This window comes from Pseudophryne corroboree, chromosome 4, assembly GCF_028390025.1.
Source record: "Pseudophryne corroboree isolate aPseCor3 chromosome 4, aPseCor3.hap2, whole genome shotgun sequence".
Taxonomy (NCBI): domain Eukaryota; kingdom Metazoa; phylum Chordata; class Amphibia; order Anura; family Myobatrachidae; genus Pseudophryne; species Pseudophryne corroboree.
Genome location: NC_086447.1, coordinates 375,540,185 through 375,554,863, shown reverse-complemented (window position 1 = coordinate 375,554,863; position 14,679 = coordinate 375,540,185). Strand labels below are relative to the sequence as shown.

The 14,679-nt window shown below is 46.2% G+C and overlaps 1 protein-coding gene across 2 annotated transcripts in view; it reads right to left on the bottom strand.

The window, feature by feature from the left end:
- Window positions 1-800: 800 nt before the first annotated feature.
- POLR2H (RNA polymerase II, I and III subunit H) overlaps window positions 801-14,679 on the bottom strand; it is a 31,708-nt gene continuing 17,829 nt past the window's right edge. For both annotated transcript variants that reach the window (XM_063916646.1, XM_063916648.1), the window contains exons 2-6: window positions 4,035-4,120; window positions 1,531-1,614; window positions 1,346-1,439; window positions 1,164-1,247; window positions 801-1,044 (exon numbers count right to left, since the gene is read on the bottom strand). In XM_063916646.1, the coding sequence (XP_063772716.1) occupies window positions 927-1,044; window positions 1,164-1,247; window positions 1,346-1,439; window positions 1,531-1,614; window positions 4,035-4,107 (453 nt within the window). In that variant the 5' untranslated portion in view covers window positions 4,108-4,120 and the 3' untranslated portion in view covers window positions 801-926. The remainder of the gene's footprint in view (window positions 1,045-1,163; window positions 1,248-1,345; window positions 1,440-1,530; window positions 1,615-4,034; window positions 4,121-14,679) is intronic.

The following is a 14,679-nucleotide window of genomic DNA, read 5'->3' as shown; positions in this document are numbered from 1 at the left end:
TTATTGATGTTAAAAATAAAAGTCGTCAATGTCAGTTTGGATATTAAAGGCCTGATTCTTGTTTGTAAATAAAGCAAAAAAAGTAACTTTGTATCTGGAACAAACCATGTTGCACTGCAGGTGAAGCAAATACATTTATATTTTTTCTGTCCAGGCTAAATACTGGCTGCTTCTGCATGTAACCCACAAATGTTAGACAGCTTTACTTTTACACTGCAATTCAGATTTCCATTTGGACACACCGCACCCAAATCTAAATCTCTCTGCACATGTTACATCTGTCCTACCTACAGTGCTTTTTTTCTGTTTTACTTACAAATCAGAATCAGGCCCAAAATCATTACCTTATTATATAGCAAACTGAAATGGGATTTACATTATACACCAGTTGACAAAAAAGGTGCTACTAGACTGATCCAATTCTAACGTTCTAGAGGTGGTTGAAAGCCTATTTGTAATTTAATGATTAAAACATTTTTCTTGTTCATAATACTTAAATACTATGAACGTATACATACATACATACATACATACATATCTGGTACAGAGATTGCGGCAGCTGTAGCCATATAGCTCTATAATGTAAATATCGATCAGGTTGTGTCAGTCACTACATCAGTGTATGCATTGAATTTACAGTATGTACCATTATATAAATCCAAAAGGTTACAATTCTGAAGGATACTTGTTGCTACCTCACTGTTTTTTATGTATGCATTTTTTTTTATCCAGCACTACAAATAACAGCATTTTACAGGTGAATAGTATTTTCTCACTCTTGCAACAGAATAGAGAACATATAAAAAATATATTTTAATTAAATACAAAAACATACAGTGAGAACGCAGCTACCACTCATAGAGGCCAGTCCAGACTGCATTGTTCATCCCAAGCACAATATTATAATTTCCTCACAAAAGCTTCATTCAGAAGGCAAGTTTCTTCATCATGAGGTAAATGCGGGAATCCACCTCAAATCCGTGCAGATTATTAGCATCACCCTGCAGTCTCATCAGCAGGCCACCATATGATACATAAGCAGACCTATAAGGAGGAAAGAAACAATTACCATTGGCTATACCATGAAGGACAGATGGTGTGATGTGAAGGGCGGAGAAAGTATCAGCACGTGAGGAAGAAAATGGAAAAGTGGGAATAATTACAGGCGAGTGGCCGCTTCTGTGGATGTTTCATCCCCTTCTATCCGGTAGACCTTTCCATACATAACATATTCAAACTGGTCTGCTCTAAAAAACAAAAACACTGTCAAGTGAACACTACCAACATTACTAGCCCAACTAATAAACCATGGAGTCTTTTCTAATTATTCAAACCCCTATTGCACCTGGAAGGTCGGTCATCATTTGGGTTGTACTCGCCATCATCCAATGTTCCATCTTCATAGAGTGTGTTGGCAATAACCAATCGGAATTTATCTCCTGAGGAGAGATCATATATATGTATTTCAGGGTACCATTTTAATATACATAAAGGAAAGCAACTGCAGTCTACAAATGGTCACACACTCACCTAGATCCACTGGATAAATCTGTATATTCACATCAAGAATCAGATCCATCTTAAATGACTCACTTTCACAATGTAGCCTTGAAACTGTAAAAAAAATACACAAACAAAAGAATAAGTAAAACCTACAAAGAGTTTAAATGAAAGGCACGTTATCAATGGGCTAAAATATTCACCTTGCTTCATCTCCAACAATACATCTGAAGTCTACAATGAATAATCATCTGCTACGTCCAGAAACTGTATTCCCCTATTCACCGACTTGGACAATGAGGATTTAATTTCTCATGACTTCCCAAAATGTTTAACAAACTGAGGGGTCTTGGAAAGAGGCAAAGTGGACAGAGATAAAGTACCAGCCAATCAGCCTCTAACTGCCATGTTACAAGCTGTGTTTAAAAAATGACAGTTAGGAGCTGATTGGTTGGTACTTTATCTCCATCCACTTTATCTCTCCCCAAGGCTTAGTAAATCGACCCCTGATTTTCTAACTACCTTTCTATGGCATTATCCTTAGAATGACAATAACTTTAGTGTTCACTCTATCACCCTACACCTAATCAGTGAGAAGGGCATATTGTAATGGTAACAGTTTATAGTATTATACAGTAGCTGTAACGATTTTCAAGATGAAAATATGCCCCCCTCTCTGATTAGGTGGAGGGCGCTAGTAGAACACTAAACTTCAGCACCCTGATCAATACTCCATAGCCCACTCAGCTCTAACACCAATAAACTTCTTTAATATATTTGTTACCTAGCTGCAATTCTCTTAAATTGCTGGATCTTTAAGTTTTACAATCAATCAGAATCAGCTTTATTGGCCAGGTATAATTGCATATACTAGGAATTTGTCTTCGGTTTACTATACAACAGCCAAGTAGATAACAGATAAGCAGGGGGAAGGGAACCCCTGTAACGCCTGCCTGAAGGAAGCAAGTTAAACACGCTGTGGCCGGGGTGGTCTACTCATTAATCCCTCTGCTTCTAGCAGCATGTAATATATTACCAAACCTGGAATCCTCCTCATCTCCCCTACACTTTATTCTGATAACTTCAAATACAGCAACCCGCAAACATATTGACTGTCAGATACTATTCCCAATTGTTGTACGCTTGGATAGTAAAGTATGAAAAAGCCCTGAAAAAATAAATAAAAAAATCATGTTGACCATATGCCGTGTCAACCATTTGAATATTTTGGCCATGTCGACCATATACATATCGGCCTATTGCTTGTCGACCCATCATCTGGATACCCTCTTAATTTACTGGGACGTTGCAATTTGATCATTCCTGAAACTTTTATTTGTCCTACAGATAATCCCTCTTTCTCACGCGACATGACGTATCTCACATTAATGGGCTTATTACCAGACTTTTATGGAATAATAAATAACGTAGAACTGGTTTCCACAAATCGACCCAACAGATGCAGAGGGAGGCGAGATCTCGCGCATGTGCAGTACAGCCAGATAGGAGGGGAGACACAGGTCCTTCTTACTGATTAGGGCCCTCTTACTGTTCTGTCTGTTTAATAACCACTACTGTTTTAGTCCTGAAACAAGATACCCCGACAGCCAGCTAAAGCACCAAACTTAAAAAAGAGGCTTCTAAAATAATAATACTAAAAAAAAACAAGTTTTAGTTGCATTAATTTGTTTAAATTATGAAGAAGCCACACACTACTAATAAGATGCTCCCAAAATATGGGATGTAGTTCATTTGCCGGCGGTCAGGTTACCGACGCTGGAATCTGCCAACTAACAGAGACTGTTCCCACTCGTGGGTGTCCACAACACCCACAGAGTGGGAATAGAACCTGTGGCGAGCGCAGCGAGCCCGCAAGGGGCTCCATTGCGTTCGCCCCCCTGCCGGGATCCCGACCGCCGGCATTACAGCCTCAACCCTCGAATATAGGATGCTCCTCTCTGGATTTCCCAGATTACCGGTTCCAACCAAAATATGATCAGGATCACCGAAGCAGGGATTTGTAACATGCAGAATTTCTACTTTTTCCTGGCAGATTGCAGAGCATCAATCTGCATTTCTGATCAGTAGATTGGATCAGGAAAAGGGGGAAATGTGGGTCAGATGTATGGCCTGCATTACCCTTACCAAGAGGTACCCAAATCCTCAAGTACTGGGAAGCCCAGACACACCAAATGGAAAAAAACGACAAACTGCTCACCAATTTCTAATGGATATAAGGTGCAAATAAGGGTACGGGCTCACTACAGGTGAATCCAGAGCTCCCTGCATTCTTCTGCCATCTAGCTAAAAGGTCTAAATTAAAATATGCCAACCATAATAAAACCATGTTGCACTTTTAGTGAACTCATACCGAATTCCTCCCCTTATTATAACATTTGATAAGTTATAAGTTGATTGAGTAAGTTGCCTATTTTTCATTTTGCATTATAACTGTATTGGTTCCTAACTGTGATGTGGCATTGAGTAGGTTAGCGCTATATAAGTACTGTACATGTAAATATATTAAGCATTACCTCGATCAAATTTCCGCCCTTCAGGGTCAATATCTTTCACATCAAAGATATCTTCAAACAAGATACCAGCCATGGCACAGAGTAGTCTGAGAAAGTAAAGGGAGATAGGTGAGAACCCATATCACAGGTAAAAGAACAATCCTAAATAACATTTTAAAGTAGTGCAATATTCAAAACAGACGTAAGTTTTATTCAGTCTGCGCCATAACCAAATTCCTTATATCTGTTTTGCATATAATACTCATTTCTTTAAATCATGACTGTCCACTTGTGTTGTGAGGGTGTGAAATTGAGACAGCAATGTGCTGCTCTGGAACGACATATGGCATTCTTCCTTGCACCACAGAGATACACAGGAAAACTGCTGTAAATGACTGATGTATGTGCAGCTGAGCATCGAGGCAGTGCTTGGTGGTACATTGGGTTGAATTGACCACACTAATCTAAAGAGTTCTCTACGCAGGTCTTTGAGACCTATAAATAGCACATACACAGAGCTGGCAGATAGCATCTAAAGAGGCTGTCTAACTTTTACATGAACACTGGTATATACATGTTCTTTAACTTTTACTAAACTACATAACTTTAGCTTTCTGGCTTCACTTCGCATCTTTTAAAAAACAAATAACTGTATTGATTTTGCAAAAATGATAATAACAAGCAAAGAAAAGACCAGTGATTGATACTTTAGGCCTGATTCAGGGGTGGATTCAGATGTGGCTGTATCTTTTGACGGTCACCCATCTGAAACTTTATGCAAATGCCGCTGCAACGTCTGTCCCTGGTGTACATCTGTGAATGTGTAAGGACTGAGACGTCCTCCTTGAGCTTGTGTAGACTCTGGAACACTGCCTGGTGTGTCTTTCAATGCCAAACATCGGTCGCACCTTCAAAACTTGCACCACCCTATGGCAGGTGCATATTTCCGTCTGAGTATGGCCTCCATTGTGAACAATTAAGTACCTGTGTAGACAACCAATTCAGCGACTGTCCCATAACACTGCCATAAGATGGACCATCTCTGTCACTGCCTAGCACTTTTCCAAGTGATTTCTGGTACCGTGCATCTCAATCGCAACAGCAACTTTGTGTGTTCACACCGTGTAATGCATGCGCCATAGGAGTTTTTAGAGATTTTTAGGCAAGTGCAGTAACATCAAAAATCACTGAACTCCATGAACATTGGTACTGCGTGCAACTCTGAATCTGGCCCTTTATGAAGAAATGCAGGTGCCTACAAACACATGTCACACAAAGTGTGACTCACTGGGGGCTATTCAATTGTTGGAGAGATTGTTTTCACTAGTGGGCTTCTATCGGAGATATTCAAATGTTGCTCCAATCCAACGCCCATTAGCCTTGCATTGTTCTTGCACCCTTTAAATATGGCGCTTAGTTAGACAGAGTTTAGACGCATAAAGCGGCAAAAACTGTGTAACCTAATAAGTGCAACGCTTTATGCGTCTTAACCCTGTCTAACTGGGCGTGATATTTAAAGGGTGCAAGAACAATTGAATAGCAAAAATTGGGTGCCCTTTAATTATCGCTAAAGTACAAACATTTGAATAGCGCCAACTGACATCGATTTGGGATGATGTATGCTAGAAACAGTGTTATTGGAGGGAAGTGCAGATATCCGTTAAAAGGGCCCCACATACATGACGATCCGCCGCCGAGCTGCCCGACGGCGGATACGGCCGACGAGTGACCCGGCGGCGGGGGGGCAGTGACGGGGGGAGTGAAGTTTCTTCACTCCCCCCGTCACGCGGCTCCATTGAAGTGCAGGCAAATATGGACGAGATCGTCCATATTGGCCTGCACGCACAGCCGACGGGGGACCAGCGATGAACGAGCGCGGGGCCGCGCATCGTTCATCGCTGGAGCCTCCACACTGAAAGATATGAACGAGTTCTCGTTCATTTATGAACGAGATCGTGCATATCTTTCAAAAAATCGGCATGTGTGTAGGGCCTATTAGCTATACTGCCTGTGCTTTTTAATTATGTATTTATGCCCTCAAAAAAACGAGATTTATGGTAAGAACTTACCGTTGTTAAATCTCTTTCTGCGAGGTACACTGGGCTCCACAGGGAATGACACTGGAGATGTCCTAAAGCAGTTCCTATGGGAGGGGACGCACTGTAGCGGGCACAAGAACCCAGCGTCCAAAGGAAGCATCCTGGAAGGCGGAAGTATCTAAGGCATAGAACCTTATGAACGTGTTCACTGAGAACCACGTAGCCGCCTGGCACAACTGTTCAAGGGTCGCACTACGGCGGGACGCCCAAGAAGGTCCAACTAACCGAGTAGAATGGGCCTTTATAGTAGCAGGAGCTGGAAGGCCAGCCTGTACAATAACCATTCTAATCCATCTGGCCAGGGTCTGCTTGTGAGCAGGCCAGCCACGTTTGTGAAAACCAAAAAGAACAAAGAGAGAATCCGACTTCCTAATGGAAGCGGTCCTGTTCACGTAGATACGGAGAGCCCGTACCACATCCAAAGACCTTTCTTTGGAAGACAACTCGGGAGAGGCCAAGGCCGGAACCACGATCTCCTGATTAAGGTGGAAAGACGACACCACCTTAGGCAAATATCCAGGACGTGTTCTAAGAACCGCCCGATCACAGTGAAAAAATAGGATTTTAATACCAACCGGTAAATCCTTTTCTCTTAGTCCGTAGAGGATGATGGGGACTCCAAAAGGACCATGAGGTATAGACGGGATCCGCAGGAGACATGGGCACTTTAAGACTTTAAATTGGTGTGAACTGGCTCCTCCCTCTATGCCCCTCCTACAGACCTCAGTTATAGGAACTGTGCCCAGGGAGACGGACATTTAGAGGAAAAGGATTTTTGTTAACCAAGGGTGAGATACATACCAGCTCACACCACAACACACCGTACAACATGGCATTTAACCAAAACCAGTTAACAGCATGAACCAAAAAATCAGCAACAGGCTGATCGAACTAAAATACAACCTTTGTGTAGCAAAAGCAATAACCATGAACAAGTACTGCAGATAGAGTCCGCACTGGGACGGGCGCCCAGCATCCTCTACGGACTAAGAGAAAAGGATTTACTGGTAGGTATTAAAATCCTATTTTCTCCTTCGTCCTAGAGGATGCTGGGGACTCCAAAAGGACCATGGGGTTTATACCAAAGCTCCAGACCGGGCGGGAGAGTGCGGATGACTCTGCAGCACCGATTGAGCAAACATGAGGTCCTTATCAGCCAGGGTATCAAACTTGTAGAATTTTGCAAAAGTGTTTGAACCTGACCAAGTAGCTGCTCTGCAAAGTTGTAGCGCCGAGACACCCTAGGCAGCCGCCCAAGACGAGCCCACCTTCCTAGTAGAATGGGCCTTCACTGATTTCGGTAACGGCAATCCAGTCATAGAATGGGCATGCCGAATCGCAGTACAGATCCAGCGTGCAATAGTCTGCTTAGAAGCAGGAGCCCCAATCTTGTTGGAAGCGTACAGGACAAACAGAGCCTCCGTTTTCCTAATACGAGCCGTTCTGGCAACATAAAATTTCAAAGCTCGGACCACATCGAGAGACTGAATCAGCCAAGGCTTCAGAAGCCACAGGCACCACAATAGGTTGGTTCACGTGAAACGAAGAAACCACCTTGGGTAAAATTGTTGACGAGTTCTCAACTCCGCTCTATCCTCGTAGAAAATCAAATAGGGGCTTTTGTGAGACAAAGCCGCCAATTCTGACACCCGCCTTGCGGACGCCAAGGCCAACAGCATGACCACTTTCCAAGTGAGAAATTTCAACTCAACCGTTTGTAAAGGTTCAAACCAATGTGACATAAGGAACTGTAACACCACGTGCCACAAATGGAGGTTGGATGTGCAGTACGCCTTTCTGAAAAGTCTGTACTTCTGGAAGCGAGGCCAATTCCCTTTAATTGATAAGGCCGAAATCTGCACTTTAATGGAGCCTAACTTCAGGCCCGCATCCACACCTGCTTGTAAAAAAATGGAGAAACCGACCCAGCTGAAATTCTTCCATAGGAGCCTTCTTGGATTCACACCAAGACACATATTTTCTCCAAATAAGGTGGTAATGCTTCGCGGTTACCGCCTTCCTAGCTTTCAGCAGAGTGGGGATGACCTCAACGGGAATAGCTTTTCGCGCTAGGATTTTGCGTTCAACCGCCACGCCGTCAAACGCAACCACGGTAAGTCTTGGAACACGCACGGCCCTTGCTGTAACAGATCCTCTCGTAGAGGAAGAGGCCAGGGATCTTCTATGAATAATTCCTGAAGATCCGGATACCAGGCCCTCCGTGGCAAATCTGGAACAACGAGTGTCACCTGAACCCTTGTTTTTCTTATGATCCGTATCACCTTTGGGATGAGTGGAAGTGGAGGGAATACATAGAACAACTGATACACCCAAGGTGTCACTAGGGCGTCCACTGCTACTGCTTGAGGGTCCCTCGACCTGGAACAGTATGTCTGAAGTTTCTTGTTGAGGCGAGACTCCATCATGTCTATTTGAGGAATTCCCCAACGACTTGTCACTTCTGCAAAGACCTCTTGATGAAGACCCCACTTTCCTAGATGGAGATCGTGTCTGCTGAGGAAGTCTGCTTCCCAGTTGTCCCCGCCTGGAATGAAGACCGCCGACAGAGCGCTTGCCTGTTTTTCCGCCCAGAGAAGAACTTTTGTGGCCTCCGCCATCGCCGCTCTGCTCCTTGTTCTGCCCTGGCAGTTTATGTGCGCCACTGCGGTTATGTTGTCCGACTGAATCAGGACCGGCAGGCCGCGAAGATGTTCTGCTTGTAGAAGGCCGTTGTAGATGGCCCTTAATTCCAGAATGTTTTTGTGCAGACAAGCCTCCTTGCTTGACCATTTTCCCTGGAAACTTTGATCCCTGTGTGACTGCTCCCCAACCCCGGAGACTTGCATCCGTGGTTACCAGGATCCAATCCTGTATCCCGAACCTGCGTCCCTCTAGAACAGGCATTCCCAACCGCGGTCCTCAAGGCACACCAACAGTGCAGGTTTTACTGATATCCAGGCTTCAGCACAGATGGTTAAATCAAAATAACTGAGGTACTAATTAAGTCACCTGTGCTGAAGCATGGATATCACTAAAACCAGGACTGTTAGTGTGCCTTGAGGACCGCGGTTGGGAAAATAAGAATTTACTCACCGGTAATTCTATTTCTCGTAGTCCGTAGTGGATGCTGGGACTCCGTAAGGACCATGGGGAATAGCGGCTCCGCAGGAGACTGGGCACAACTATAAAGAAAGCTTTAGGTCTAACTGGTGTGCACTGGCTCCTCCCACTATGACCCTCCTCCAGACTTCAGTTAGGATACTGTGCCCGGAAGAGCTGACACAATAGGGAAGGATTTTGAATCCCGGGTAAGACTCATACCAGCCACACCAATCACACCGTATAACTCGTGATACAATACCCAGTTAACAGTATGATAACAACTGAGCCTCTCAACAGATGGCTCAACAATAACCCTTTAGTTAAGCAATAACTATATACAAGTATTGCAGACAATCCGCACTTGGGATGGGCGCCCAGCATCCACTACGGACTACGAGAAATAGAATTACCGGTGAGTAAATTCTTATTTTCTCTGACGTCCTAAGTGGATGCTGGGACTCCGTAAGGACCATGGGGATTATACCAAAGCTCCCAAACGGGCGGGAGAGTGCGGATGACTCTGCAGCACCGAATGGGCAAACTCTAGGTCCTCCTCAGCCAGGGTGTCAAACTTGTAGAATTTAGCAAACGTGTTTGACTCCGACCAAGTAGCTGCTCGGCAAAGCTGAAGAGCCGAGACCCCTCGGGCAGCCGCCCAAGAAGAGCCCACCTTCCTCGTGGAATGGGCTTTCACTGATTTAGGATGCGGCAGTCCAGCCGCAGAATGTGCAAGCTGAATCGTACTACAGATCCAGCGAGCAATAGTCTGCTTTGAAGCAGGTGCACCCAACTTGTTGGGCGCATACAGGATAAATAGCGAGTCAGTCTTTCTGACTCCAGCTGTCCTGGAAACATATATTTTCAGGGCCCTGACTACGTCTAACAACTTGGAAGCCTCCAAGTCTTTTGTAGCCGCAGGCACCACAATAGGTTGGTTCAGATGAAACGCTGACACCACTTTAGGGAGAAACTGGGGACGAGTCCTCAATTCTGCCCTATCCATATGGAAAATCAGATAAGGGCTTTTATATGACAAAGCTGCCAATTCTGATACACGCCTGGCCGAAGCCAAGGCCAGCAACATGACCACTTTCCACGTGAGATATTTCAATTCCACGGTTTAAGTGGCTCAAACCAATGTGACTTTAGGAACTCCAACACCACGTTGAGATCCCAAGGTGCCACTGGAGGCACAAAAGGGGGCTGAATATGCAGCACTCCTTTAACAAACGTCTGAACTTCAGGCAGTGAAGCCAGTTCTTTTTGGAAGAAAATCGACAGAGCCGAAATCTGGACCTTAATGGAACCCAATTTTAGGCCCATAGTCACCACTGACTGTAGGAAGTGCAGGAAACGGCCCAGCTGAAATTCTTCCGTTGGGGCCTTCCTGGCCTCACACCACGCAACATATTTTCGCCAAGTGTGGTGATAATGGTTCGCGGTCACTTCTTTCCTAGCTTTAATCAGCGTAGGAATGACTTCCTCCGGAATGCCCTTTTCCTTCAGGATCCGGTGTTCAACCGCCATGCCGTCAAACGCAGCCGCGGTAAGTCTTGGAACAGACAGGGCCCCTGCTGCAGCAGGTCCTGTCTGAGCGGTAGAGGCCATGGGTCCTCTGATATCATTTCTTGAAGTTCCGGGTACCAAGCTCTTCTTGGCCAATCCGGAACAATGAGTATAGTTCTTACTCCTCTTCTCCTTATTATCCTCAGTACCTTTGGTATGAGAGGAAGAGGAGGGAACACATAAACCGACCGGTACACCCACGGTGTCACTAGAGCATCCACAGCTATCGCCTGAGGGTCTCTGGACCTGGCGCAATATATCTTTCTAGCTTTTTGTTTAGGCGGGACGCCATCATGTCCACCTGTGGCCTTTCCCAACGGTTTACAATCATTTGGAAGACTTCTGGATGAAGTCCTCACTCTCCCGGGTGGAGGTCGTGCCTGCTGAGGAAGTCTGCTTCCCAGTTGTCCACTCCCGGAATGAACACTGCTGACAGTGCTAACACATGATTTTCCGCCCATCGGAGAATCCTTGTGGCTTCTGCCATCGCCGTCCTGCTTCTCGTGCCGCCCTGTCGGTTTACATGGGCGACCGCCGTGATGTTGTCTGACTGGATCAGTACCGGCTGGTTTTGAAGCAGGGGTTTTGCCTGACTTAGGGCATTGTAAATGGCCCTTAGTTCCAGAATATTTATGTGCAGGGAAGTCTCCTGACTTGACCATAGTCCTTGGAAGTTTCTTCCCTGTGTGACTGCCCCCCAGCCTCGAAGGCTGGCATCCGTGGTCACCAGGACCCAGTCCTGTATGCCGAATCTGCGGCCCTCTTGAAGATGAGCACTCTGCAGCCACCACAGCAGAGACACCCTTGTCCTTGGAGACAGGGTTATCAGACGATGCATCTGAAGATGCGATCCGGACCACTTGTCCAACAGGTCCCACTGAAAAGTTCTTGCATGAAACCTGCCGAATGGAATCGCTTCGTAAGAAGCTACCATTTTTCCCAGGATCCGCGTGCAGTGATGCACCGACACCTGTTTTGGTTTTAGGAGGCCTCTGACTAGAGATGACAGCTCCTTGGCCTTCTCCTCCGGGAGAAACACTTTTTTCTGTTCTGTGTCCAGAACCATCCCCAGGAACAGTAGACGTGTCGTAGGGACCAGCTGTGACTTTGGGATGTTTAGAATCCAGCCGTGCTGTTGTAGCACTTCCCGGGATAGTGCTACCCCGACCAACAACTGCTCTCTGGACCTCGCCTTTATCAGGAGATCGTCCAAGTACGGGATAATTAAAACTCCCTTCTTTCGAAGGAGTATCAACATTTCGGCCATTACCTTGGTAAAGACCCTCGGAGACGTGGATAGACCGAACGGCAACGTCTGGAATTGGTAATGACAATCCTGTACCACAAATCTGAGGTACTCCTGGTGAGGATGGTAAATGGGGACATGCAGGTAAGCATCCTTGATGTCCAGTGATACCATGTAATCCCCCTCGTCCAGGCTTGCAATAACCGCCCTGATCGATTCCATCTTGAACTTGAATTTTTTTATATATGTGTTCAAGGATTTCAAATTTAAAATGGGTCTCACCGAACCGTCCGGTTTCGGTACCACAAACATTGTGGAATAGTAACCCCTTCCTTGTTGAAGTAGGGGTACCTTTACTATCACCTGTTGTGAATACAGCTTGTGAATTGCCTGTAACACTGCCTCCCTGCCTGAGGGAGCGGTTGGCAAGGCAGATTTGAGGAAACGGCGGGGAGGAGACGTCTCAAATTCCAGCTTGTACCCTTGAGATACTATCTGAAAGATCCAGGGATCCACCCGTGAGCAAGCCCACTGATTGCTGAAAAATTTGAGACGGGCCCCCACCGTACCTGGCTTTGCCTGTGGAGCCCCAGCGTCATGCTGTGGACTTAGAGGAAGCAGGGGAGGACTTTTGCTCCTGGGAACTGGCTGTATGCTGCAGCTTCTTTCCTCTACCTCTGCCTCTGGGCAGAAAGGACGCGCCTTTAACCCGCTTGCCCCCATGGGGCCGAAAGGACTGTACCTGATAATACGGTGCTTTCTTTGGTTGTGAGGGAACATGGGGTAAAAATGTAGACTTCCCAGCTGTTGCTGTGGAAACGAGGTCCGAGAGACCATCCCCGAACAACTCCTCACCCTTATAAGGCAGAACTTCCATGTGTCTTTTGGAATCTGCATCTCCTGTCCACTGCCGAGTCCATAACCCTCTCCTGGCAGAAATGGACATTGCACTAATTTTGGATGCCAGCCGGCAAATATCCCTCTGTGCATCCCTCATGTATAAAAGTGCGTCTTTTACATGCTCTACGGTTAGCAATATAGTGTCCCTATCTAGGGTATCTATATTTTCTGACAGGGAATCTGACCACGCAGCAGCAGCACTGCACATCCAGGCTGAAGCAATAGCCGGTCTCAGTATAACACCTGTGTGTGTATATATAGATTTCAGGATAGCCTCCTGCTTTCTATCAGCAGATTCCTTCAGGGCGGCCGTATCCGGAGACGGTAGTGCCACCTTCTTTGACAAGCGTGTGAGCGCTTTATCCACCCTAGGGGATGTTTCCCAGCGTGACCTATCCTCTGGCGGGAAAGGGTACGCCATTAGTAACCTCTTAGAAATTACCATCTTTTTATCAGGGGAAGCCCACGCTTCTTCACACACTTCATTTAACTCCTCAGATGGAGGAAAAGCTACTGGTAGTTTTTTCTCTCCAAGCATAATACCCTTTTTTGTGGTACCGGGGGTAACATCAGAAATGTGCAACACATTTTTCATTGCCTCAATCATGTAACGTGTGGCCCTACTGGAAGTTACATTAGTCTCGTCGTCGTCGACACTGGAGTCAGTATCCGTGTCGACATCTGTGTCTGCCATCTGAGGTAGCGGGCGTTTTAGAACCCCTGATGGCTTTTGAGACGCCTGGGCAGGCACAGGCTGAGAAGCCGGCTGTCCCACGTTAGGTATGTCGTCAAACCTTTTATGCAAGGAGTCGACACTGTCGCGTAATTCCTTCCACAGCACCATCCACTCAGGTGTCGACCCCGCAGGGGGTGACATCACATTTACAGGCATCTGCTCCGCCTCCACATATGCATCCTCATCAAACATGTCGACACAGCCGTACCGACACACCGCAAACACACAGGGAATGCTCTGACAGAGGACAGGACCCCACAAAGCCCTTTGGGGAGACAGAGAGAGAGTATGCCAGCACACACCAGAGCGCTATATAACACAGGGATCCTACTATAAATAAGTGTTTTCCCTTATAGCTGCTTTTTTTTAATATATCATATATATATATATATATATATATCTATACTGCGCCTAAATTTAGTGCCCCCCCTCTCTTTTTTACCCTTCTGTAGTGTTCAGACTGCAGGGGAGAGCCAGGGAGCTTCCTTCCAGCGGAGCTGTGAGGGAAAAAAAATGGCGCCAGTGTGCTGAGGGAGATGGCCCCGCCCCTTTTTCGGCTGACTTTCTCCCGCTTTTTCTGGAATACTGGCAGGGGTAATTATACATCTATATAGCCTCTAGGATTATATATGATGTAGATTTGCCAGCCAAGGTGTCATATATTGCCCTCAGGGCGCCGCCCCCGCCCCCCCCCCCCCCCCCCCCCCCCCAGCACCCATCAGTGACCGGAGTGTGAGGTGTACATGAGGAGCAATGGCGCACAGCTGCAGTGCTGTGCGCTACCTTGGTGAAGACCGAAGTCTTCTGCCGCCGATTTTCCGGACCTCTTCATGCTTCTGGCTCTGTAAGGGGGACGGTGGCGCGGCTCTGGAAACGAACACCAAGGTCGGGTCCTGCGGTCGATCCCTCTGGAGCTAATGGTGTCCAGTAGCCTAAGAAGCCCAAACTACCATCTGTTAGGTAGGTTCGCTTCTTCTCCCCTTAGTCCCTCGCTGCAGTGAGTCTGTTGCCAGCAGA